Source organism: Megalopta genalis, chromosome 2 (assembly GCF_051020955.1).
Source record: "Megalopta genalis isolate 19385.01 chromosome 2, iyMegGena1_principal, whole genome shotgun sequence".
Classification (NCBI taxonomy): Eukaryota; Metazoa; Arthropoda; class Insecta; order Hymenoptera; family Halictidae; genus Megalopta; species Megalopta genalis.
The window spans coordinates 24,509,191-24,534,047 of record NC_135014.1 but is presented as its reverse complement, the minus strand read 5'-3'; the positions used below and the strand labels follow the sequence as shown (position 1 = coordinate 24,534,047).

Here is a 24,857-nt window from a genome sequence, read left to right as displayed (position 1 = left end):
GCGAAGTGACTGGGAGGATATGCGGGAGGGGCCATACGTGCACGCGGAGCCGTGGCGAGAGAGTGCATATGATCGAACGGCCTAAAAGCGTGTGGGGCAGACGAAAGTGGAAAAAAGCGAACTAACAATAAGATGCGCCGGGGATCGCGTGAGAAACGAAAGACAGAGAGGCAGACGGCGGACGGACGCGCGCGCGGGGCCGAGCGAAGCCTTTGGCGTCCGTTGGCTCGCGATAATCCCTGGGACACGTTGCCGGCAGTTTTTCAAAACCACCGGCGAGCAGCGTGCACGTGCTGAATCACTGATGGGCGCCCGGCTGTCAAGTTGGAAGGAGACAGCCAACCGGATGGAGGATGCAGGGCTGCGCGAGAGATGGCGAGAGAGACGGGTCGCGAGAGAGAGAGAGAGAGAGAGAGAGAGAGAGAGAGAGAGAGAGAGAGAGAGAAAGGCTTCCGCAATAGAAGGCAGTATTCGCTGAAATATCGTCTCGTTCTCGAAAAATGATCGATAATATTATCTTATCTTGTTTAATTCCTGGAATAGGAAATATTGAGCTTTCATCGCGATTTTCTTGGTTTCTTTTCGACGATATCTGCCGACAAGGCATTAATATTCCTTTTATTCGATTACACACCACTTTCCCGATGATAAATTCAATTTATTTTCATTTCATTTATCGATCTTTCCTTTCATATTATCTAACGAAAAGAGCAACGTAACCATGTGAGCGTGTATAGCGGTGACTTCGCAAACATTTACAAATAAAGTAAACGATTTAACCAAGCATTTGTGTATGTAACGATGTAACCGAACAGCAGAGAAGAGTAAAGAGAAACGACGAGGAGAGGAATACATGCCCTGTTTAATGGAATTGTCCTAGCTAACATTTCCGACCGTCCTCGATGTGAGGCTTTAAGTTAATAAAATCGTTCTTAAATAAGCGATCACGGTTAAATTGAGTTACATTTCGATCGAATATTCTAGCTTTGCTTAAAGGGTTAAGGGGGAACGCGACGTTCTAAATATTTTCAGACGTCCTGAATAGGGGCGAATTAGTAGATAAGGTATTTTAACGAAGGGTAGCTAGACGACGGAGAAGACTTGGACAGGTAGGACAGAGCGAGAGAGCGAAGAGGAAGAAGAATAGGTCGAGAAGAACGGAGAAAGAAAGAGAAGACAAGGAGAAATAGGGAGAGAAGAGCAGAGGAAAAGGACGAAGATGAGAGAAAGTAGAGGAATAGAAGGTCTGAGAAGAGAAAGAGTAGAGGAAGAGATGATCGGAGAAAAGTAGGAAAAAGAAGAAAGAAAAAGAAAGAACAGAGAATGAGAGAGAAGAGAGGCAAAGAGTAGTAGAAAGAAAGGAGCAGAGGCAGAAGTCGAAGAGAATAAGATGAGCGAAACTAGTGCGAAGATCAGAGAAGAGAGAAAGGCTAGAGAAAGAGAAGATCAGATCAAAGAGAGCGGAGGAAGAAAAAGGCCGAGCAAGAAGGGACGAAGTTGAAGAGCAAGAAAAAAGCAGAGAGAAAGGAAAAACGAATAGGAAGTGAAAAAAGAAGCGAAGAGAAGAGCAGAGAAGAGAAAGAGAAGATCGGCTCAAAAAGAGCGGAGAAAGAAAAAAGCCAAGGGAGAGGGGGCGAAGTGAAAGAGCAAGAGAAGAGAAGAGAGAGAGAGAGAAAGAAGACGAAGAGGAAGTGGAAGAAGAAGAAGAGAAGAGAAGAGCATAGAAGAGCAGAGAAGAGAAAGCACGGAGTAGTGCTGCTCGTCACGGAGCTGCTCCCTCTCGGTGGGTTTATTGATCGCAGGGTGCGGAGCGGACCAATCTACCCCTCGTGCAGCGTACGCCATGCTTGCTGCTAGGTATTTGCCCGAGCCAGTCCGGCTGCCTGGCCGATTTCAGCTGCTCGTTGCGTGGAGCGTTCGCTAAATCCGGAAAAAGCCGCCTACAAAATGCCTCGTAGCCGGCCGGCTACCTGGACCAGAAATACCGGCGGGCCCGGTCGGGCCTTCGGCAGCCACAGAAAGAAAGACTCGCCCCCCCCCCCTCCCCCCGTTAAATTAATTCACCGATACTCCTGCGATCGGGGCACAGAGACGGACGCGCCGTGGCTACGAACCGGAGCACACGAATCTAGGACATCCCGCATCATCTCGTCACCCGCGGAAGGTCACCACCCTTGCGTTCGACTCTCTGCTATATCATCGGCCTATTACGGTCTACGCGAAAGAATCTCCCCAGCTGCGACACGATAAATCGTCTCGCGCGGTCTGCCATGAAACGATTCAACGGGCACCGGACTTCTAGGAATCCGTAGGCTCCGTCTCGAACGGGCTAACTCTGTCTTATAAAGCAGCTTCTCCTATCCTCCTCCGACGGAGCTATATCTCTCTCGGACTCGCGGAGGCTAGCCGGTTCAAAGATCGGAGCTCCGGCTGAACGGGCTGTTGCGATCCGATTCGATGGAAGCCGAGAGAGAGAGAGAGAGAGAGAGAGAGAGAGAGAGAGGGAGAGAGAGGATCTCTCTCGGCTCCTAGAGATCACCCGCGACGGTCACACTCTCGGCGTTCACAGGAGCACATGTGCCACACGTACACACCCACGGGGTTTCGCGAACTTTGACCGGTCCCGGGCCGTTTACTTTTTTTTTTCTTTTTATTTCAAGTTTTAGCAACCGAGACCGCGACGGGGTTGTTATCCTAACGAACGCGTGCTGACTCACACGTGTGCGAACGCGGGTGACGTTCGCACCGGCTTACGTTACGTACAATGAACACGTCGATCAGATCGCAGGTTGAACACACGCTGACCACAGCGAACAGAACGAACACTCTAGGTCCGAGCACGACCGAACAGTGCAGCGAGGAGCGTCGCTCTGCTTCGGGACACGGGATCTCTCGAGGTCGGCGGTGGGAGGTCGTCGTCGTGGTACGCTCTTGCGTCGCGACGCCGAACGGTGGTGGGGACGCCGCCGGTTGGTCGACCTTTCTCGCACCCGACGCCCGCTACCGTTCCTCCTCGTCGTCTACGCCGCGAGACCGTAACGTCTACTCGTTTAATTGCAATCGGACCCGTACGAGCAGCCGGCTTTCGATTGTCAAATTGGAGGCAACCACGATTTTTGGGTCGACCCCCCTTGCTCGACGTGCTGCCACGCGAAATCTGACCGATGCCCGTGTGTTTCGGGGCTAACGTTATGCGGAGTCGAAATCCGCGAGCTTCACGCAGGACATTCGTCGCGATTTAATGGTTTCATTGTTTTCGATTTGACTCGCAAATGCATTCGCGAACGCATGGAAGATGGAAATGTGTTTGTAAAATTGGTGAGATTTGATCGATTGGAATTTCTGCTGATTCTTTTGTTTCGTTTCTTTAGTGGGTACTGGTTCATATTGTTGACTGTTTGTTTCTTAATGTGTGCTTGGTACTTATCGTATCATATTTCGATTATGTCTGTTATTATTGGTCTGCGGATATTTGCGCGAAATCAAAATGCTCGAAGTTAATTCTAAGAAACAGAAACGAAGTGAAGATGTATTTTCTCTTTTGATGATTTTGATAAGTCGGAAATAGTGTAATAATGCTTATAATGTTGTCCAGTGTCTTCAAAGTTTTGCATTTAACATTGTAGTTTTTGCATAAAATCAGTTTGATTGTGATATATGCTCGACGATAGAAAATTATCGAAAATTCTCTCGTAGAAATATTTTTGCAATACTAAGAATTATGACAATCGCGTTAACACGATTGTTACTGTACCAGCATTGTTAATCGATGATTATCTAGGTGTCATTAATTAAAATTGTACGTATAAGCCGTTCGCAGGCTAAATTAATTATTTGATACTGTATTTATATTACAAATTATGTAAAGATGATGATAGATTATATTTTTCAGAAATATCGCAAATTAAACAGTGACTACGGATTGAAAAGGTTAAAGTTGCTTCGAGTGCAAAGGGTTAAGGTAGCATCCTCTGCAATACATAAATAGACTATGGATTTTATGCATTTATGACAAAATGAAGTAATTGTAATTTTTAAAAATTCACGATCTATAGATAAATTTTATCTTCCTAGTTTCGGTTTCATTAATTAATTACTTCGATGTTGTAGGATTTCTTCAGGTTCATATTCAACACTTGTTGAGCCTTTGTGGTATGTAAAATACCGAGCCAACCTCGGTTTACGTGTCGATAGCTTGAACTAAAATAGCGGCTGTACAAAATGTACTATTACATCATTTTATAGTACCAAATATTCTAAAATGTTAAAAGTATTTATTTTAAGGAACTTAATCGTATGTTAAGATCTATATTAAATAAATATAGGTACTATATTCCACTGGTCTGTGGTTCTTTAAATAATTCAATTAGATGGATGATGAGCTTGGGTGTTGCTCGTATGGTGACATTTGTCCTAAAAATATTAAATCATTAATATTTTAATGTATTAAAACTACTTATTCTTAGACTCTTAGATTTTCGTTACTGAATCGCAAATGTGAGAAAGTAGAATTTAATAATTTTACACCATATCTATAAAAGTATTTTTGGTAATTTTTACAAAACTTTTAGGAAGATTCCAATATCATCGAAGAATAACATTCGATTTATACCTATTTGTAATTAATAAAATACGTAGAAACAAGTACAAGAAGAAAGGAAAGATTATTTGCAATAAAAATGCACATTTCTTTATAAACCATAAATTTTCATGCACATTTTGTGATTTCGACACGCTAACCTACTTTCTAACATACTAAAATGAAGACATTCGAAACAGGAACACTAAAACTAGAATAAATCTTTTAAATTAGTAACTCTGAATTGTGTCATTTGTTTAAATAAATGAAATTATTATTTTCCATTCCAAATACTAAAACTGTACGAATTATTGCCATATATATTCACTTAGAAAAAGAATCATTAAAAGTCACCAAAGAAAAGTACATTTCATCCCCTATTCCAAACGATTTTAATATTTCTTCCTGTAATAAGTATGATTTAATTAACTTTGATTATATACCTCTAAATTGTCATTCCTTCGTGTAGACGATAACCGTAAAATAGTCTCGCTTCGAAATTTCCATAAAATACGGTAGATTGTTTTAATGAACGATGCGGATCACGAAATTCGAATCTCCATTTTGTGATGGCGTGTCGGTTCGCCGACTGGACACGTCACCGGAAGTGCCCTGTTTTACTGACACATGCCGCAAACTCGCGTGGTTTTGACGGTGCAACACTTGATAAGGAAGAAGCCATCCGTGCGGCCCAAACTGTCAAGATGGTAGAGAAAGAGCAGACGAAAAAAGAGATAAAGGAGTTAGCGAAAAATGACAAATACTCGATTCTGCTACCGACCTACAACGAGGTTGAAAATTTACCTATAATCGTCTGGCTTATCGTCAAATACATGGACGAGAGGTAACTACCATACCAACATAACCTCAATTACAAATAAAGTAATGTCTGACAGATGTAGTATCTGAAGTATGAAATATTAAACAGTCTAGCGAACATATGCAACATTCCAGCGAATTAGATTACGAAGTAATCGTAATCGACGATGGTTCTCCGGATGGGACATTGGACATGGGAAAACAGCTCCAAAATGTATACGGCGAAGATAAAATAGTACTGAGACCGAGGGAGAAGAAGCTTGGACTGGGGACAGCTTATATGCATGGAATTAAACATGCCACAGGAAATTTCATTGTCATCATGGATGCTGATCTGTCTCATCATGTACATAATTCTCTTCACAAACAGATAGTCACTGTCAGACATGGACACGGATGATTCAATGAAATACCCCTTCGATCTGTTACAATTGAAGAATAGTAAAAGTAGATGCATAGTTAGAACACAGCACATTACTTATTTAGAACAGTATACATTAGCTTAGTTAGAATACAGTATATAACTTATTTAGGAGAATATTCTATACATAGAAAACAAGACTGATGCTCCTTCAATCTCTGTTTTGATTTGTTTCCTTTTCCATTTAACTTGTGAAGGAAAAATAATAGAAACAGTTTACTCATAATATTCTAATCAGTCTTCTCCAGCGGTTGCCCTACGAATGCTCGCTGTCCATGTCTAGCTTATATACATAACTGAAATTCACATCTATATTTCATTTTCCCCAGCCAAAATTCATTCCCAAAATGATAGAGCAGCAGAGGTATCTCGATTTAGACGTTGTTACCGGTACAAGATACGCTCACGGGGGAGGAGTTTACGGCTGGGACTTCAAAAGAAAGTTAATAAGCAGAGGAGCTAACTTCCTGACACAAATCCTATTGAGACCGGGTGTCAGTGACCTCACGGGAAGCTTTAGGTAAACACGCACACGCTGTTATTACAAATAATCTTCATATATTAATTCCTGTCCTCGTAACCGCAGATTATACAAGAAAGAGGTATTAGAGAAACTGATTCAGTCCTGTGTGTCCAAGGGATACGTGTTCCAAATGGAAATGATAGTCAGAGCTAGGCAATTCAATTACACCATAGGTGAGGTACCGATCTCGTTCGTGGATCGGGTTTACGGTGAATCGAAGCTGGGCGGATCGGAGATCTTCCAGTTCGTAAAAGGTCTTCTATATTTGTTTGCCACCACGTAAACTGGAATGCGTGGCTCCCGGACAACATTCCCCAAACATAATAATCCATAGAACACGTGTAGACTGAACGATTGTGTACCAGCGAACGCTTTTATATAATAAAATTACCCTATTATATACGTTCTTTCGTCGACTTTGACCACTAAACCAGTATAAATCGACTCGGTCGACCAAAAACCTGAGGGAACACGTGCCGATGCGCACGTGGTCGTGAATGAGCGACGCGGAATACATATAACGATTCTCGCGAGCAATTCCACCCTCGCCGCACCCTCTGACGTCACGCAGCCTCCGCGTATTGATCCATTACGAAATTACAGTCTATATTTCGACTTGAGCAGAATGCAAGACGGTGCCACAATGTGCCACGTACAAAAAGTCAAGGCGTACCGGAAGTCCTCGCAGGCCGACTCGATTTCCCCCAAATTCAAAAGTTCCCGAAATCCTCTCTCGCCGAATAAATCCTTCGACATTTTTATTCGAACGGTCCGCAGCGTGCACGAGTAATTAAAACAAAAAAGAATAATAAAAACACCGCGGTATATATTTCATCGTGTTTTCTTTCAACTTCAACCCCGTTGCAAAAAGCTACGTGGCTCATCCCCCGTAGGAGAGAAAGGGGGGTGGCGTACGCGTTCGCTCAGATTCGCGACAAAACGGGGTTCGATCTGTGCCATCATCATGTAAAACCAGACGAAACGCGAGGGGTTGGTACCGGCGAGAGTCGAAAATGCTTGGGGTTTCGGGAGATCGGAGTTTCCGGTGGCGAAAACGGGGAGCAGTCGGGCCAGTTCTGTCGCAAGCTTCGCCGCGGCCAGACGTGCAAGTGGCGTTGCCTGCGCGCCGGGGTGAATCTTGCAAGCTCTCCCTTATCGAGCTTTCAGATGGCTGTGCCTTTTAGATTTTGACGTTTCTCCTCCTCGCTTTCCCCCCCTTTCTCCTATCGTAATTCTTAGTTTTCTGTTGACGGAGCGGACCGGTCGCCGGGCCCTCGACGTGTTCTCGACGCTAGAAAAAAAAGCCAGCAGCATGCCGAGAAAAATCGGATTCCACGTCGTGTACGCCACCAGTAAGGGGACAAACAGATTGTGACAGTGATTCGAACCTCAATTTACGATAACCTCGCGACGTGCGCCACGATTTTCCCGAGTGTGTTCGGCTCGTTCCGCGGAACAAAAGCGGTGATAAGCGATCGTTCGAAGCGACGACACGTCCGGTCGTCTGAAGCCGCGTAGCGAACGTTCCCGCACGCGGGCATTGATTTTCCGTAGGAAAAAACGGTCGATTTTTTGGGACCGTTTCGATTTCTCCTCGTCTTCGGAAAAGCGTGCGCCCGTAAAATGAAATTAACAAGCGAGCAATCGACACGTGCTTCAGCCACGTTTCCGCGGAGATCGCGATCGCCTTACGCCTTACGAATGAAGTCGCACAGGCCGTTCGGCGAATCGAATCGTCCCGGTTTCATCGTTTGTAATCACCGATAATTGGGAAAGTTATGCGACCCGTGCCGGCAATTGTTACGCTCGCGGTACGCGCGGATCTGCCGTGCGGATAACGCGAGCCAACGACACGGTCCGTGTCGACCGTTCCGGCCGCAGAAAGTATAATTTAAAACATTATCGATTACATCGGCATCTCCATTTTTTTTTTGCCCGTGAAGGAGAACGATGTAATCCTGCCGGATCGCGCGAACTCGGAGCTTCGATTAGGCGTCCGCGGATTCGATTCGATGGAACGCGAGCATCGCGATGCGGCACGCGATTTTCACAGTGATTGCGATTGTTCCGGGTTTGTACGTATCTGTAATCTTTAAATAACCATAGGCGAAGAGGACAGGCACTCCTCGTTGGAGCTGAACGTTCACGGGCCGACGGTAAGGGGCTGGCAGAGTTCAAGAAGATGTGCGTATCCCCAGGAACTCATTCTACGGCTGCACGGCCCGACGAAGCTCACTAGGATACAAGTGTTGGCTCACCAATATCTTATCCGTGAGTCGATAAATAATGCTTTCATTGTTTCGGCGAAGGTGCGAGGTGCATTGGAAATTGCAGTACGGCTGAGGAAACGCGGTGATTCGACGGAGAGCAAGGGACGTAGAATGAAATTTGATTACTTGGCACCGTTTCTGAGAAAGCTTCCTATCATTAAAAGCTGCCTTTGGCATTGAATCTGACGCGATTGCAGCGGCATGATTTATTTCGCGATCAGTCTGAACGGTGTAATTATTTCAATACGAAAGAATGGATCGCCAATTTTTGGTGGTTTTTAACGATGTTAGAACGCGAACGTTGACATTGGAAGAACATCGTGAAATATCTTAGAACGTAACGATTCGATTTTAAAGCATGAGAAACAGAATATTTTTCTACTTGTCGCAAATTTTAACGAAATTAAATTGGATATAATTGTTGCTTAATATTGTTACGAGCATAATAAACGACGTGGCAGAACTGGCCATTTCATGAACGTTACTGTAACGTTATTTTTTTATGGTTTATAATACCGTGGAAACATTTTTTTTAACATGCCAGCCTTTGGAAGTTAAAAATTTGGCATGCACACGTGCGCTCGAATAGGTTCTTTGTGAGGAGAATAGCATAAATGTCGAAATGCTATACTGCGGATCGGATAATAAATAAAGAACACGGCATAAAATGTCGTTGCGGTGCGAACTCAATTTAAAAATTTGTTTTCGATGGAATGTAATTGAAAATTTTGCCAATATATACAACACTGAAATATTATTATATAATATAAATACTATTATTTAACGCAAAGCGTAGAGTAAAATTTACTGTTCGAGAAAATCCGATTAAAAAATTTTGTAACATACCGAACACGTACGAATTTGATTTTTTCAACAGAAGCAACTTTGATGATGGCCTTTTATTAATTTAATATGTAATAATTATTAATTTCCCTGTACTTAGATAATTAACTTGTGGTAGCCACGTGTTTTTAAACGATCATGCTCTTTAAGTTCGCGCAACGATGTTCGATGCACATTGCACAGAAAAAAGAAATGCTTCATAGAATCTGCAGAATTCAGAACCCTTGGTGTCCCGTAAAATGCAACCTAGTTACGAATGAAAATCGCATTAACTCCCTCACCCTGATTTCCTAAAGCAATTTTCATTTGCTCTCCCTGATTCGTCCTCTCCTCTTATTCCGCTCGGCGATGAATAGCGCTCGACACTTTTTAATCGTCATTGTTCCTCTCACAAACCATCAATTACACGTAAATCACTATATTCTACAACACGTTGAATGCAACGTCGCGACTCCGTAAAGTTTCGCAGCTTCGAAGCAATTAATTTAACACTATTCTTACCGAAGCGACCGGGAGATGTCTTTGAACAAATTTTAAATTATCTTCTGAGTATAATCACTAACACTATTTTTCATAATTTCATTGATGCTGCTTTCATGCTTTCATTAACACTTTTATAGCTTCATTAACACCCAGACAACTTTAGTCAGCTTGAACACGTCACGATGCAAGTTTACGTCTTTCGTATCGCGAACATATGACCGCCGCGGTTATCAACAAACATTAAAATGCATCCGAGGGAATTCAATTCCATTAAAATCTCTAGATTGCAGAAGGTTTAAGAGAGTTCCTCCCGTGTGGAATTTGAACCCAGCGGTTCTGTTTCATTAACTAAATTGCTCCGATTCCGAGATATTACCCGCAGACAGCCTGCAGACAGTGTGCGGACGCTTTGTTATTTTATACGAGCTCAAAATGTTAACGCGAAACCTTCGCAGAATTAAAAGTGTCTGTCGTTGCTGTACAAGAATGACAAGATTGAATTTATTCAGACTTTTCGCTATTTCTATTACAATTAACTTACGACAGGAATACGACAAGAATAAGAGGGTGAGACACAGAATAGTCAAAATACCAGAAAAATTAAAAAACACGGATATCCTAATAAGTTATCTTATTGTCATCGGCAAGAGAAGAAACGGTTGTCGACTTTCCTCGCGATCGTATCTGTTTAAAATAAAATTAATCTAAATAATAATAGTTTAATTATATAAAAAATATGTGCAAATATAATTTTCTAAAATAGAAAATGCGACGCGAGAATTGTTCTCAATCACAGTAGAATTATCGTCGAAAGGGTTCGTCGGAGGAAGCGTTTAATCACTGGCGCAAGCTTTTTCGTTGCAGCGGAAAAACTGGAGATCTGGACATCGGTCGAGGAGAACGCCTCGGTGACAACGGAGTTCAGTTATTTGGGTTACATTACGTTGTCCGACAACGCTTCGACCATGTACAAAAGCAGGGAGCTTAAAAGCGTCGCGCTTCCGGAGACGGAAGCTGTCTCCTTGAAGCTGAGACTGCACAAACCGCACAGCAACGCGCACAATGTTTATCAGCAGGTTATTTTCTCCAGCACGACGCGTTTCTGGCACCGGTAAAATCGAGAGGGAGCAAGCTTTTCTATTCGCTGATTTTCCAGGTCGGTCTTATCGCTATCAATATCCTCGGCGAACCTTACGGGCAGGAGCTATCGGGTCAAGGGGACGCGCCGTACAATCCTCATTACACATCTCCCTACGACGATCTAGCCTTCGAAATGTATGTCGATCGCGACGTAGCTAAAATCGTCCGGCAGATGGAGGCGAAGAAGTTGCAAGCGGTCGAAGGTGCGTATCGAAATCATTTTAAAAGGACGACACTTGAGAGTAATTAGTTCGATTACATTTTTTTACGATCATTCCTTTTTTAAATTCTCTTTGAACTATAAAATCATATAGACGTTATAAAATATTCTGTAGCATCGTGATATACATGTATAATAATATACTGTTCCATATACATGTACAATAATATATCATTTCATATGTGTTTATAATAGTACATTGTTTCATATACATGTATAATAATACATTGTTTTATATACATGTATAATAATGCATTGTTTCATATACTTGTATAATAATACATTGTTTCATATACACGTATAATAACACATTGTTTCATATACATGTATAATAATACATTGTTTCATATACATATACAATAATACATTCTTTCATATACATGTATGATAATGCATTGTTTAATATACACACACAATAATAGATTAATAAATATTATTATTGTTAAATTTAAAAAATATTAAATAGACACACTTTGATTTTGTAGAATGTTCGTGGTCGACAGAACCAAAATGCTCAATATATTGAATTCCTTAGTAGAAGAATGAATAATGATTAATTTCACGAGTTTCTTTTTGAAGAAGCAAAAGTAAAATCCTTTTAATTTCCAGAGGAAAGGTTCGAGTACGCTTCAAAGCTGAAAGTGGCCATGGAAAATCTGAGGAAAGCCGGAGAGCGCCTTGGAAAGTACGAATTGGAGAAGAAGTATGCGATCGCGTTGGAGGATTATGATAAGGCCAAAGCGAAGAAAGCACAAGCGCAGCAATATAGGCAGCAAGTCTACCAGAGCTTAGAGGTGCAGGATCTGCTGGAAGTTCATGGGGTAGGTACATTTATTTGTCGGACAAAGGAGTTCACTCTTGAACGACGAAAGAAACAATTTGACTATTCAGCGAAATCAATAGTGATTGTAATTAACAATTGTTCTCAATTAGATTTACAATACATTTAACCCTCTTATGACTGTCGCTAATGACTTCACAAGCTTTGTGACAACTTTTGATCATTTCCCTTGAATAAATAGAAATTATTTAGCACAAACCTAATTTATTCATTAGTAATTGTTTAGTTAACGATAATAATAGTAATAAAATTTATCGTGTAAAATAAAATGAAGAATATAGAAAGGGGGAACCCTTTAAAATTTAATTACAGTTTAATTTGTTGATTTAAATTTTTAATTTGGATTATTGAAAATTATTCTTCTCACTTGTGACAATAAAATGGTCCTACAAGGGTTAAATATAAATCTTTAAACTTAAACAGTAGTTCAGAAATTCAAGAAGAAATTTCAGAAAATTGAATAAATAAGGATTAGAGTGAATCTAATTGTCCTGAATATTGTGCAGTTATCAGAAATAAGAATAAAATTATAGCGATCAAAATTAAACTATTTGGTAAGAGTCAACTCTGTCAAAAGTGCCTATTGTTTCTACTTTGTGCTGTGATTCATCCCAATTTCACTCGGCTGTGTCCTATCATACGTAAACAGCCCCTGGAGAAAAACAACCAATCTTCGATAGAGGGTAAAGAACCGGTTTCGGTGGATACTACAAACACTACTACAGCCCCCGAGGACATTACGTCTCCTCCGAGATTAGTAATACCACCCAATCGCGATGGAGCTATATCACCAACTGGTCCCGCTCATCAACCACCTGTTTCGCCTTTGCATCAGAAACCAAACAGCCCCGGTACCATATTTCTACGGATTATTAACCCTTTGCACTGTGATCTCCTTCACAGTATAATTTCACAGTTAGGTTAATCAGCGCTTCTTCGTCGCTAATACATTCCTAAACGAGAGAGGAAAGTGTTTATTGCATGTGAACCCTTTGCGTTTATCCCTCGACTGCCGAAGGGTTGAATTTTACCTCGACTTAAAGGAACCGCGCAACGTCTGTATTTAGTAGATTATTATTGTTACAATGCAAGGGGTTAATTTCTTCTATGTTCGTGCTATCAACCAAGGATTAATGAAACATTTGTTCTTTCTAATTTCGCAGAAGTTACCGACAGCCCTACGAACGGAGTCGTCGAGAGACAGAACAACTGCAATAAAGGATCCCTCAGACGGAAAACAAAGTCGGCGGGACCGGCACTTCGATCTAGTTACGAAGCTTACGAGGAGAGGACGATTCCTGCTCTGAGACAGTAATTATTTTTTCAAATTGTTAATCACAAAAGAGCACAGCGTAACTGCAAAAATAATAATAATTTGATTGATTGTACGAAGATGTTACCCCCGGTAACAAAATCTAGTAATTGAATTAGAATTATTATTTTTTCTACAAGATTTTGCACTGATCAAAAATTTGCCTATAATATTCAATCATACACTGAATCTATCGAACATATTTTTTTAGCCCTGCAGAGCATTAAGTCTTCCTACAATAAATTCCTAAAAACGCCATAGCTTTTATACGATTTCGTGAAATAAGTCCTCTAAATAAGTCTCTTAAAATAGTCCATTTTTAATTTATGCAAATGCCAATAGTTCTTCGCTAGGATTTAACGATCTCTTAAATTCGATATGCTCTATTTTGCACTGCAGCTCGCACACGAACGAGTTCACGAGAGAATGTCACATGGAGAACACGGAGACGAAAGTGATCTCGAAGCTGAACGACAGGGAGAAGAAGCAAGCTGCGTTACCAATAGCGGTCTTCGGAATGGAAATGGTGATGCAAGTTTCGAAATAATTTTTCCATTGACTCCTACACACGGACTAACGAAGTCCGCGTTGTATTAGGTGGAGAAATTCTACTCGAAACAATTCACGGATAAAGAGGAAGGCTTGATGCAGCTGAAGGAGGAATTGAAGACGTTCGATCCGGAAGTATTGAAACACTCTGCGAATAAAACCGCCAGGGCTGCGATTCTGCTTCTGCATAGAGCTCTCAGGGACAAGGTCTACAGCGTGTATAGTCTAGCGGCGCAATTAATTAGGATTTTCTTCTCCGAATTTGCGACAGATAGGTATGATCATTCTCTTCACAATATAGCAATTGAAATAAGCATGAATTTGTTCAGTGTAATATTTTAAACTGTTTGTACAAGATACTAATTTTGAAATCAGATATAAATTTATAAATTATTACAAATTATTGTATATAATATAATATAATAATATATGTGATATAATATAATATAGTAATATAATTTAATATACATTATATAGTTTAATATAGTAATATATATTATATAATATAATATACTAATATATGTAATATAATATAATAATTTGTAATATATATAATATAATACAAAATTAGAGTATCTTGTACAAACGGTTTGAAATATTATAATATATAATTATTATTTACTGTGCATGCAGTAGAATCATAAATCTGCAGTTGATGTAAGTACGAACCCCTTTCCAGAGTGTCGTCCAACGAAATCGCAAGAAGCGTGGAACGACTTCTTCCGGAACTGTTGACCAAATCAGGGGACACCACACCTAGGATCCACAACATGGCAGTGCACACAATACTAAGTATGGCAGACTGCAAGTGTGTCAGGGAATTGCATTTAATACCGGTACATTTAACGAGGCCAGTCAGCAGTAGTACGCACCAACGACTGGCCCTTAGCAGGCTGGAGATGGTGGAGCAATTGATTCTCAACCATGGGATTTCTACTGACAAACAAAGGTGACCCTGAAGAACAGAATCTTCGCTTATCGGACTTTATGTTAACTGCTATGATCTATTTTTTGGAAAAAAAAGAGACCTGGGTTTCTCATTGACAGTCTTAATAGCTGTCACGCCACTCTTGCCACTTGTATTTTGTCAAACTGAAGTGGGATGGACAATTATTATGACTGATATGCACTTTAAGGCTTCTTCTTTTGGAAAATAGAATGCACCGTGTGTCTATTTTAATGAGTTGGAAAATGTCAGATACTACTGAAAAGTATTTGTACAAAGAGGAACAAACGTGGTAGAAATATTTTTTGAATCAGTTTAAAAATGAGCTGTAATGTTATAAAAGTATAACAGTCAATTTAGCATTTGCGCTCTGTTAAGAAGAGTGTGACATTTAAATTGTAAAGAGAGAACAATTGAAACTGTGTTGAAAATTAAATAGTATCACAGTTGACATAAAATTCTGAAAGAAATCTAGTACTTAACTCTCATAGAATATCTACAAATTATTAATGTTCCATTAGTTCAAGTATTACAGTAAACAAAATTACAATTAAAAGCACCAGTCAACAGCTCTTTAATACTGGAACTACCAAACCCTAAATAAGTTTGACAGCTCTAGTATTAAAAACACTTTTCAACATATTCCAGTGGGTTAAAATAGTCACGCCGTAGTTGTTTAGATCATCCCCTATCTCATGAACATTGTTCAGCCTCTGTCAATGACTTTCACCAGGGCCGTCCTTGTGGCAGTCATTAGCGGAGGTTCATTCACCTCATTAAGCCCCCAGCCGTCAAACGCAATTACTCTGATAAGATATTGTAATTGTTGCAGCGGGCTCACGTGTCGGACGCTCTCGGAATTAGGTTCTTCGGGGTTGCATCACCCAGCGGAAGCGGTCAGGAAGGTGTCGGAGAGGATTCTGGTGCTGGTATACAAGGTCAATCCAAGATTGGTCCGTAAACAGTTGCCTCCAGATGATGACATCACAAGAAGGAACTTGTTATACCGTCAACTGTTTCATGAGTTTGACCTCATCGACCTTCAGGTATTAAAGATATCAAAATACGAGCGAGTCAGAGCTTTATTGTTTAGGACGCTACATTGTTCTCATTTGATACTTTATTAAATCTGTATTTTAATCTTGTTATGAGGTACTATATTTGGTGTTACATGAGTGTAGACATTTATGATATGTCTCTATTTGCACGTTTACAGAGAAAAAAGGAAGCGGAAGCGTGTCACAAAACAACGACACCGACGCGGACGAAGACGACGGAGAACAATGTAGCAAACTTGACGAAATCTCCTTCGAGAACTAGTCCTGTCGTTAGCACCGGAAGCTCAACGAGTATAACATCTCCGTCCGAAAATAGTACAGATCACAAGGGAGACAAGTGAGTGATTTCTAATTAGATTTTACGAGAGAAAGAAGTCACCTCATTCTAAACAATTTTGTATCGTTGCATTGTCTACTTTTGTAGAATGTGCATATTCTGCCTTTCAAAAGGGCAAGGATATTCAGAGGAAGGGCTGAATATTCATTACTGGAGAAGCTGTCCCATGCTGACGAAATGCGAATCGTGTAAGCAAGTGGTAGAAATTTCGTATCTGAACCTTCACTTGTTGAGTAAGTACATCACCGTTCTACATTGTTTAGGCGATCGCTTACTCTACAGCTTATGTTTACATTGTCCGCTTCAGACGAATGTGATATGAGAAGCAATTATGTGAAATGTGAAACCTGCAAGCTAGCTATTCACGAGAACTCCTTTAATGAGCATAGGAAAAGTAATAAGTGTACAAGTATGTATCGCAAGCTATGATGATGAAAAAGAGGATTCTAGTTGAGCAAAATTTAGAAAATAAGCAACTTCTCTGAATATGATTATTCGACTGTGAACTGTTAACACGTTAGACAAATGTGAGAATATTGTTATTGGCGTTGTTAACAACAAAAACAAGCCTTGATTTAACTTCTGTTTTGTGTAAAAATAGGAACAGAAATAACGTTGGGAATAATAAATAAATATTTGAATAGATAAATAACAAAATAATTTTGCTTAACTAGAATCGTCATTTTGATTACAATACAAGGCAAAGCAATAGTTACGCAATATTACGCAAACAATTATTTATATTTCGTCTCATTACAGAACCCATCGAGGGCTACGACCGTTGTCCACTCTGCTCGAGTCTCGTGAATCAAAATAAATGGAGGGAGCATCTCATGGGTGATCATCCTTGTACAAATAACCCAAGAAACAGATTAGTAAAAAGCTGTAAGTGTTAAAAGCCTATGTTCGCCGCACAGTGCTCTGAATCTGCAAAAAACGCAAAGTTTATACCACTGTTATTTATATACTATTGATTATCAGAATGAAAAACAACCCCTTTGAGGGATGTTCACGCTGCTAATCAATTAAAATTATACAAACATACTTCAAATAATTACAGATAATTACAAAACACTCTGTATAATTACAAAACATTTCTGCTAACATTGAGTTCCTATTTTTGAGAATTCGGAGCACTGTGTGTCATCTACGTGGCAAATGAATGCATTATTTAATTCGCAGGTTCAAAGTCTCCATCCAATTCTCAAAACCTTGGCGGGAAGATGACATCACCAACCAGTAGAGATTACTAACATTAATCGTTAGTTTTTCGAAGACCTCGGAGTATACAAATTTTTTAGAGAACTTTTTACTTTATGTTTCTTTTATAGTTTATTTGTGTGTTACGAGCTGTCCAGCGTTTTCCATATTTGTACCGATTTATTTTCTTTTTAATAGAAAAGCCCGTCCTTCATTACTAGATATATCTCTGTGTTATAACGAAATTTCTAATCGTAAGTTGAAATCTTCTAGTCTCTAGTATATTAGGAGTCTTGTTATCAACTAAATTGACAACCAGACCAGGAAATCTAACGCACTCTGCAGTCCTGAACTGCGGTCACACGAGGGTTTTTACATGCACAAACCATAGCATTCAATTTTAAATCGGTATGAAGGTCAACTGTGCCTTACAAGAGACTTAATTATTTATTTCTCAGTGAATTAGTCAATAGAACTTTTCAGCTCAACTCTTCATCTAGCACCGACAAATTGTTATTAAAATAAATACCATTAATTCAAGAGATATGTCAATTCGAGTACCATGTAGCAATAGGATAAATACTTAGTTTCTTAAAGTGACCTTAGAATGACCCTTTTTAGCAATTACTGTAGACATTTTTCAGAGATCTACTTCAAATTGGGATTGTAAAGACTTCTCAAATAAATTCTATTTTTTAAATACTTTCAGAAGAAGTATAAGTATGCCGAAAAATCCGGTTGACCTTCAAACGTACTCCACATGCCCGCGTACAAGAAAGCCTCTTATATTAAATTACTATAATTGACATTTTATTTGCGACATTTTTTTGGTATAGATAATTTCTTAAATATTCCGGAAAAGTGGTTTAAAATAATTGTTCTGTACAAATTAATTAGAATTGTTCTGGTCAAAATAATATATGTAGACATTTATTAATTACATAAATCGAACGTAACGCTCGTGTGACCATAGTCCGAGACGGATATCAACGAGTTGTAGCAAGTACTCATCTTTTTCGAATTTAACATACGGTAGTAAAAAGGAGTTCCATACAATTTACAAACATGTTATTGAACGTTATGGCGACCGCCGTTTTTGAATGAATGATTCCTCAGCATCCGGCCATGTTTATAATAATATTTGTACTATAATCAATGAGTCAAATAATATCCTAGTGGCCGAACATGATGAACGAAAGGAAAGGGTACTCGTCGCTCAAAATAACTCGGAGTAATATATGTAATTTCATAAATTATTTCATTGAAAATGGATAGTAAACACGGCATTTCCCATAAGATCATTGTAACTTTCTTGTCCCGTAGAAGTAATTTATTTTCGTTCTCATTGTAGTAAGTTTAATCGTGCCATATTAAACATGACCTGTCTTGACACTCTTCTTGGACTTCAACGAGTGGAGCACCATCATACACGACTTAAATAAAATAAAATTTTTTACTCTTAAGACATGCTACTGATATTTATAATGACATTAAAGAAACAGCAATTTATATTACAGAATTGCGTGTTATTCTTTCGATTCGTTTGGTAGTTTTCAATTGGTCGTCTCTGAAATATCCTTCATTTCGATAACATTATTTTCACTAACTTTTGCATCGTCAGTAACTTCCGATTGGGTATTCCCTAATTCCACAGATGTTTCTAAAACATCCATTTTTTCCAATTTGACAATAGCTGTTTTGTTGGTATTGTTTTCTTCTAAAATAGAAATTTTCAAGTAAAGAAAGTATCGTATGTAGAATAGAATAAAAATGTTTCGTGAATACATACCGGATTCTAAATTATTCTCTATTTCGGACATATTTTCATCAGCATTTACTTCATCAATAACTTCCTTTTTAACAGTAATTTCTGGTTCAGTTTTAACTTCTGCTTCAGTTTTAACTTCTGTTTCTTCGGCGCGTTCCTTGAATTTGTTTCTCTCTGAGATGCAAATTTTCGAATAAAGGAAACACTATATTTAGAGTAACACATACTTCATAAATACTTACCGAACATTGAACAATCAGCTCCCAACAAACGTAAATAATGTATCGCGTCAATTAAAGGGACATAAGCCCTGAGAGACATAGTACCCCTCCATCCTACTATATTTAATTTCAATGGATTCGGATTGTCGGTCCCTTTTTCTTCATAAATTAAAACACAACTTCCAGTTTCTAAATAAAAATGAATGAATTTTCACATTAAAAGATCCACATTGAGTATATATTTCAAGAATGCAAAAATTATTACCAAGATTTTTTAAAGATTCTTGTGTATCTGGATGAAGTTTCACTATTTCGGGTGCTGCCTTAGGATCATTATTTTGCAATAATGTTACTAAATCTTCTCTATTTATTGGAACCCTTCTGCTATCACCAATATAATTAATAAGAATTTGCAGGCCCTCCCACGCAAGCCTATATGGGAAATGGTTGTTTTTGTTCGCGTTCCTGCTTTCGCAACGTGTAAATGATTTCACTCCAGTATTTATCAATTTTATTTGGTCCTCGTTCGACAGAACAACGTTACGAATTTCGGGTGATGTATAGTAAATGTTTTTTTTCCTACGTCCTAAATTTCGTACTAATAAACTTTTAGCATCCAGTTCGTCGGATATACCATAGAATTTTCTAAAAAAATTGTACTCAATTAATCAACGAAATGAATAAATAATTCACTACATTGATTAATAAACTGTATTCTATTTTAAATAGATTTTTGTCCGCTAAATAGAAATTAACAAAAAAAGTAGCTTTATACACGAAGCATTTCTGATCAATTTAGAGCAATGTAAAATATGAGCAATTCATATTCAATGCACAAAACTCTGCACAAACTGTATATTGAAAATTGGAAGTCGAAATACATATTGAACGTGATATGATATTTACTACTTACTTAACTGATAACCAGACCTCGTCCTGATCATTTTTGAAGAAAATAAACGGATCCTCCCTAAAACCCTTGGCTTTTCTACGATTCCTCCTCAGACCTCGAGGTTTCTGATCATCACTTAATGGTTTTTTTCCCGAGGATAATTGGTGATCTTTATCTTTCTCTGCCTCTTCCTCCAAGCTTAATTCTTCAGTGCCTTCCTTAGCATCAGACTCATTCTGACTCGATTCCCAAGGTAATGGTTTTACCTTTTCTAAAACGGCCACGAAGAAACCACCGGTGTCTTGATGATGTGGTAATATCCTCATACTATGTAATTTTGAAAATGAAAGTAGCATTAATTGTGAAAGTATCGAATATTTTTATTTACCATCGTTCAAAATGGAATTTAGCAGCATCCTCTGGTTTTGGAGGGAACATTTTCGGTCGCACTTGTGTTTGCCATTGTTCCGGCACATCTTCCCATGATTTATAATACTGTAAATCTTTCGATGCCGGTAACCAATGTGACACACCTATTAATGAAGTTAGAAATATATAAAGTTAGAAATTGTATGATTTATTCAATGTTCAAGATGTACCATATAATATACCTGGATCGCATACTAATCCGGGAACCAAATCCCTGCCTTCAACTATATGTACAGAATCTCCAGTTTCGAGAAGAAGTCTATGTAGAACTGCTTCATTTTCAATTGGATTTAATGAGCAAGTAGAATATACCATTCTACCACCAACTGCTAATAACTCCAAACCCCTCTTTGCTATCCTATATTGAACTCTGTGGATCCACAGAGAATCCAGTATGGATCCTAGTTATTTTACTTATCAAATTATATATTGTTTAGTAGTATGTGATACTTACCCATGAAGATTATTACCATTAGCTGGACTCCACTTACACCAGATATCTGGATTTTTTCTCATTGTACCATCTCCACTGCATGGTACATCAGCAAGTATTCTATCAAATCTGTAATAAAATGCATAAATTATTTAATTCTATAAATTCTTCATAGTTTATACCATGAACTCTACTAACTTTAAGTCTTCTTTTGTACCATCTGGTGTTGTAAATGTTAAATTAGGCAACACAGAAGCATCGTGATTTGTAATTAAAATAACTGGACTATTAAGCCTCTTTGCTTGATGCACAAGCATATAACAACGATTATTGTCCAAATCATTGGCTATTACAAAACCCTCTGTAAGATGTTGGAAAAAGAAGTAATTTATATGAAGGAAATGCAAGAATTAAGTTAGACCTAACTACAAAACTTTCACCTACCTGGCAATCCATTTCCCTCATCAGGATGTAGCATTTCTATAAGCTGAGCTGTTTTTGATCCCGGTGCAGCACACATATCTAGAACCTATTTCAATTAATTATAATTTACATCTGTATAAAAACTACATTGTAACTACAGGGTATAATTATACCTTGTGTGAAGGTTTCACGTCTAATACTAAAGGTGGTACCATGCTAACCACCTCTTGTCGGCTGATACTGCCACAATTAGTTTCAACAACTAAAAAATTATGCAGTTTAAAATAAGCTTCAGATCTCCTGATATCTTTCCTCGTCAACTGTAGCTGCCAAGCTAAGCAGTCAGGATAAAATGGCAGACAATGTAATATCTCCTTGGTTTCTTCACTATTTTCGGAGTAATTTTCTAAACTGGTGTTTAGGATTTCTTTGAAAAAATCCCCTTTAATAGTCTCAAGTAATCTCTTAGCTTCCATTTTTGATCCAGTAATTCTAAATGCTACTGGCAGATTTTTTTTCATCATAGTCATAAATGAGTCCCACTGATCATCTGGTACAATTCCCTGAGTTTTATAATAATTTTCAAATTCTGCATTTTCTCTGATAATGTCGGCATAGTTACGATGAGGTGTGTGATCCCATTCATCCTTTTTCTGTATAAATTATAATAATTTTATGTATTACTATTTAAACTTGTTTATACCGTATAGATAAATACATTTGAAACTAATAAAATTGGAATTATTTCAAACAGGTCCAAAAAGTATATACACCTTCTTATTTCTCAATTTTCTACATTTCGTGTATTATTATTGTATAATAAATTATTCGAAATTGTTAACATATAAATTCTTAAACATAACCGCAAATTGGAAGCCGGTGCTCTTTTTTGTGAGTAACTATTTCGTACCTTTTGTTTCTCACGACGCTTCTCAGCGAAATTCTTTTTCGGCGCATGTTTTCGTCCTTTCCCCATTTTTATGTAGAATAAATGCGTTCACAACAAAACATTTAACAATGAACACGTGTTCAGTAAACACCAACAACTCGCCTTATTGAATTCGAAGAATATCAACGATAGAGATATTAACAGTAAGTTATCCCAATGTATCGTGTATTAATAGTTCGATTGTATTTATACTGTAATGTTTAATGCTAGTATAAACAAAAAAAACAAAGATTCCTAGTGAATATCTTATGGTGTCGGATGATAGGTTGACAATAGACACAAGTCCACTTTCACATACATAGATAGATACATACTATTATAGTATGTGTATTGCATACGCATGTATAATGTACGTATATACATATATAATAGAGGGTGTTTGGCAACAGGTGAGAGAAAATTCAAATTCCACATAATTATTCATGGCAAAAAAAGACGAAAATTATACAAAACAAAAAGGGATGATTTCGTGCTAGTTCTTTAGTCAGTAACAGTTAAAAATCATCCTTAAAAATTCACCTATAGCGACATGTACGTGTATGAGCAGAAACGTGTGTGCATACGTCCAAATACAACTATGAAGCACAGACTTAGGATTCCATGTAATGCTTTTTTCGTCTCAGGGTCTGTAGAAAATGCTGTGGTACGATAGTGGCTCTATCTAAATGGAACGGACAGCTTAGTGAACTACATCTGATTGTAACAGAGAAAAATATGTATACATATGTCTGAGGTGGCTAAATTTACAGCATTGCTAGCTTTTAAAAAACCATAATACAGAAATAGTCCCTTAAGCTACAACATGTTTTATTTGAAATACTTTCATTAAACAATTATGTAGTTATTCGTTGACTTGAACAAAAAATCCATTTTTAATTTATTATACATATTAAATTGTTAAAAAACTTTGAAATTTTGAATTCACATATTTTTTAATTACAATTGTCATCCATATGTATATGCCGCCTAACTATTTAAATATATTAGTCCAAGGAATATAAGTAGAATAGTCCTGTAAGAATAGAATAGAATTAATTCTGTAGAATATAAGTACGGTTTTTAATATTTATAGTTTATAAGTAATATTAACAAAATTTCCACACATCTACATAACTTCTTATAATAAGGCTTATGCAATAATACTCGTCTTAATATGGAAGTTACTATTTCTTAATACGAAGATATTAAGAAAGGCATACAAAATAGCGACGTCGTAATTGTTAATGTGTTCTCGTATATGTATATGCTGATATTCGTACATACTTATACCAAAAATTACGCAAATTAAAATATATCGTCGAAAACCGTAAGTAAAGCTGGTTGGTGAACTTCGTATGAAACGTAAGAATTCTCACGTACTCCATTTTATCCGATTTATGACGTGTTTGGACTTCTCTCAATCAGAAAAAATATTACCAGTTCTTTGGTACTGTTTCTAAAACAAGATTGTTATGTATAACGATAATCTTATTGCTATTAATAAACAATGGTAAAACGCTTACAATATAATTGTCTTCAAGAGGCCCACATTCGATTACGGTCGTGGCGCGTGGCCCAATGTAGAATGATAACACTGCAAAGCTTATAAATTTATTAACGTTGTAAATACCCATCTGCAAAGAAAAAAATGTATATAACTATTGCTACATAATTAGTAGAAATAATTGTTTAACTGCCTATAAAAATAATTACATTTTATATCGTATTTTTGTGGTACGTGTTTCATACATACTATTTCAAGGAGGCTCTAGAGGCCCTGAAGCTGAGACAGAAAAACCCATAAGATGCAATATCTTCATGGATCTTTTTTTTTTATTTTTTCAGGAGGCTGGGCGAGACATGCGCTCCCAGCCAGTATGGGACTCTCCAGTAAACCGGCCTGCACACTAAACCCTTCCTCAGAGCTTCAGCTCTTCAAGCCGTCTTGCGTGATGACTACAGATCCCGTGGGCGTTGTATTTAATAATACTTCCCCGGGTATCCGTTGGAACAAACCTCGTCATATCTGTCAAAAGTCTGTGCTTTTGCAATAATGAGCATATATGCAGTGGCAGATTAACCCCAAGGCGCTTGAGGCATACGCCTGGGATCCCCGAAGAAAGAGTCAAAATTGGCAAAATGTGAATTTTATGTTTATTTTAGATTTACTTTAAAAAGACGAAAGAGGTACGTAAGATGTAACGAGCTGTCTATTACGAGAC

At 38.3% G+C, this 24,857-nt stretch overlaps 4 protein-coding genes across 50 annotated transcripts in view; 2 read left to right on the top strand and 2 right to left on the bottom strand.

Moving 5' to 3' along the window:
• Window positions 1-2,875, bottom strand: part of Dscam1 (Down syndrome cell adhesion molecule 1) — a 171,053-nt gene extending 168,178 nt beyond the window's left edge. For all 45 annotated transcript variants that reach the window (XM_033470791.2, XM_076518833.1, XM_076518815.1 and 42 more), the window contains exon 1: window positions 2,764-2,875. The gene's annotated coding sequence lies outside the window, so the exon portion shown is untranslated. The remainder of the gene's footprint in view (window positions 1-2,763) is intronic.
• Window positions 2,876-5,211: 2,336 nt separating this feature from the next.
• On the top strand, window positions 5,212-6,744 carry Dpm1 (Dolichyl-phosphate mannosyltransferase subunit 1). Of its 2 annotated transcripts, none has more exons than XM_033470696.2 (4): window positions 5,212-5,423; window positions 5,508-5,744; window positions 6,149-6,339; window positions 6,406-6,744. In XM_033470696.2, the coding sequence occupies exons 2-4, from the start codon at window positions 5,520-5,522 to the stop codon at window positions 6,623-6,625; spliced, it is 636 nt and encodes a 211-aa protein (XP_033326587.2). In that variant the 5' UTR covers window positions 5,212-5,423; window positions 5,508-5,519; the 3' UTR covers window positions 6,626-6,744. The 2 variants fall into 2 exon arrangements, with proteins under 2 accessions (XP_033326587.2, XP_033326586.2); XM_033470695.2 differs by having other exon boundaries at window positions 5,213-5,423; window positions 5,534-5,744.
• Window positions 6,745-6,886: 142 nt separating this feature from the next.
• LOC117220588 (centrosomal protein of 104 kDa) lies at window positions 6,887-19,060 on the top strand. Of its 2 annotated transcripts, none has more exons than XM_033470691.2 (16): window positions 6,887-7,694; window positions 8,449-8,613; window positions 10,803-11,014; window positions 11,095-11,281; window positions 11,908-12,119; window positions 12,789-12,990; window positions 13,303-13,450; window positions 13,851-13,977; window positions 14,049-14,275; window positions 14,680-14,949; window positions 15,779-15,992; window positions 16,163-16,341; window positions 16,429-16,574; window positions 16,649-16,750; window positions 17,101-17,226; window positions 17,524-19,060. In XM_033470691.2, the coding sequence occupies exons 1-16, from the start codon at window positions 7,655-7,657 to the stop codon at window positions 17,592-17,594; spliced, it is 2,628 nt and encodes an 875-aa protein (XP_033326582.1). In that variant the 5' UTR covers window positions 6,887-7,654; the 3' UTR covers window positions 17,595-19,060. The 2 variants fall into 2 exon arrangements, with proteins under 2 accessions (XP_033326582.1, XP_076374958.1); XM_076518843.1 differs by having other exon boundaries at window positions 15,761-15,992.
• Nsun2 (tRNA (cytosine(34)-C(5))-methyltransferase Nsun2) lies at window positions 18,777-23,308 on the bottom strand. The gene is made up of 14 exons (XM_076518844.1): window positions 23,176-23,308; window positions 22,618-22,862; window positions 21,881-22,360; window positions 21,729-21,813; window positions 21,483-21,645; window positions 21,306-21,413; window positions 21,034-21,221; window positions 20,811-20,955; window positions 20,444-20,749; window positions 19,796-20,175; window positions 19,552-19,719; window positions 19,331-19,483; window positions 19,057-19,258; window positions 18,777-18,974 (listed from the first exon to the last, which is right to left on the bottom strand). The coding sequence occupies exons 2-13, from the start codon at window positions 22,681-22,683 to the stop codon at window positions 19,095-19,097; spliced, it is 2,406 nt and encodes an 801-aa protein (XP_076374959.1). The 5' UTR covers window positions 22,684-22,862; window positions 23,176-23,308; the 3' UTR covers window positions 18,777-18,974; window positions 19,057-19,094.
• Window positions 23,309-24,857: the final 1,549 nt, after the last annotated feature.

What these genes read in the sequence shown, in the direction of transcription:
- Dpm1 (XM_033470695.2), top strand. Translation starts at nt 5,284, where the DNA reads ATGGTAGAGAAAGAGCAGACGAAAAAAGAGATAAAGGAGTTAGCGAAA. An exon ending in ATGCTGATCTGTCTCATCAT is followed by an intron (nt 5,745 to 6,148) that starts GTACATAATTCT and finishes CATTTTCCCCAG; the next exon opens with CCAAAATTCATTCCCAAAAT. An exon ending in GACCTCACGGGAAGCTTTAG is followed by an intron (nt 6,340 to 6,405) that starts GTAAACACGCAC and finishes TCGTAACCGCAG; the next exon opens with ATTATACAAGAAAGAGGTAT.
- LOC117220588 (XM_076518843.1), top strand. Translation starts at nt 7,655, where the DNA reads ATGCCGAGAAAAATCGGATTCCACGTCGTGTACGCCACCA. An exon ending in GGCTCACCAATATCTTATCC is followed by an intron (nt 8,614 to 10,802) that starts GTGAGTCGATAA and finishes TTTTCGTTGCAG; the next exon opens with CGGAAAAACTGGAGATCTGG. An exon ending in TTGACCTCATCGACCTTCAG is followed by an intron (nt 15,993 to 16,162) that starts GTATTAAAGATA and finishes GCACGTTTACAG; the next exon opens with AGAAAAAAGGAAGCGGAAGC.
- Nsun2 (XM_076518844.1), bottom strand. Translation starts at nt 22,683, where the DNA reads ATGGGGAAAGGACGAAAACATGCGCCGAAAAAGAATTTCGCTGAGAAG. An exon ending in CGGATTAGTATGCGATCCAG is followed by an intron (nt 20,956 to 21,033) that starts GTATATTATATG and finishes CTTCATTAATAG; the next exon opens with GTGTGTCACATTGGTTACCG. An exon ending in AGCTGATTGTTCAATGTTCG is followed by an intron (nt 19,484 to 19,551) that starts GTAAGTATTTAT and finishes TTTGCATCTCAG; the next exon opens with AGAGAAACAAATTCAAGGAA.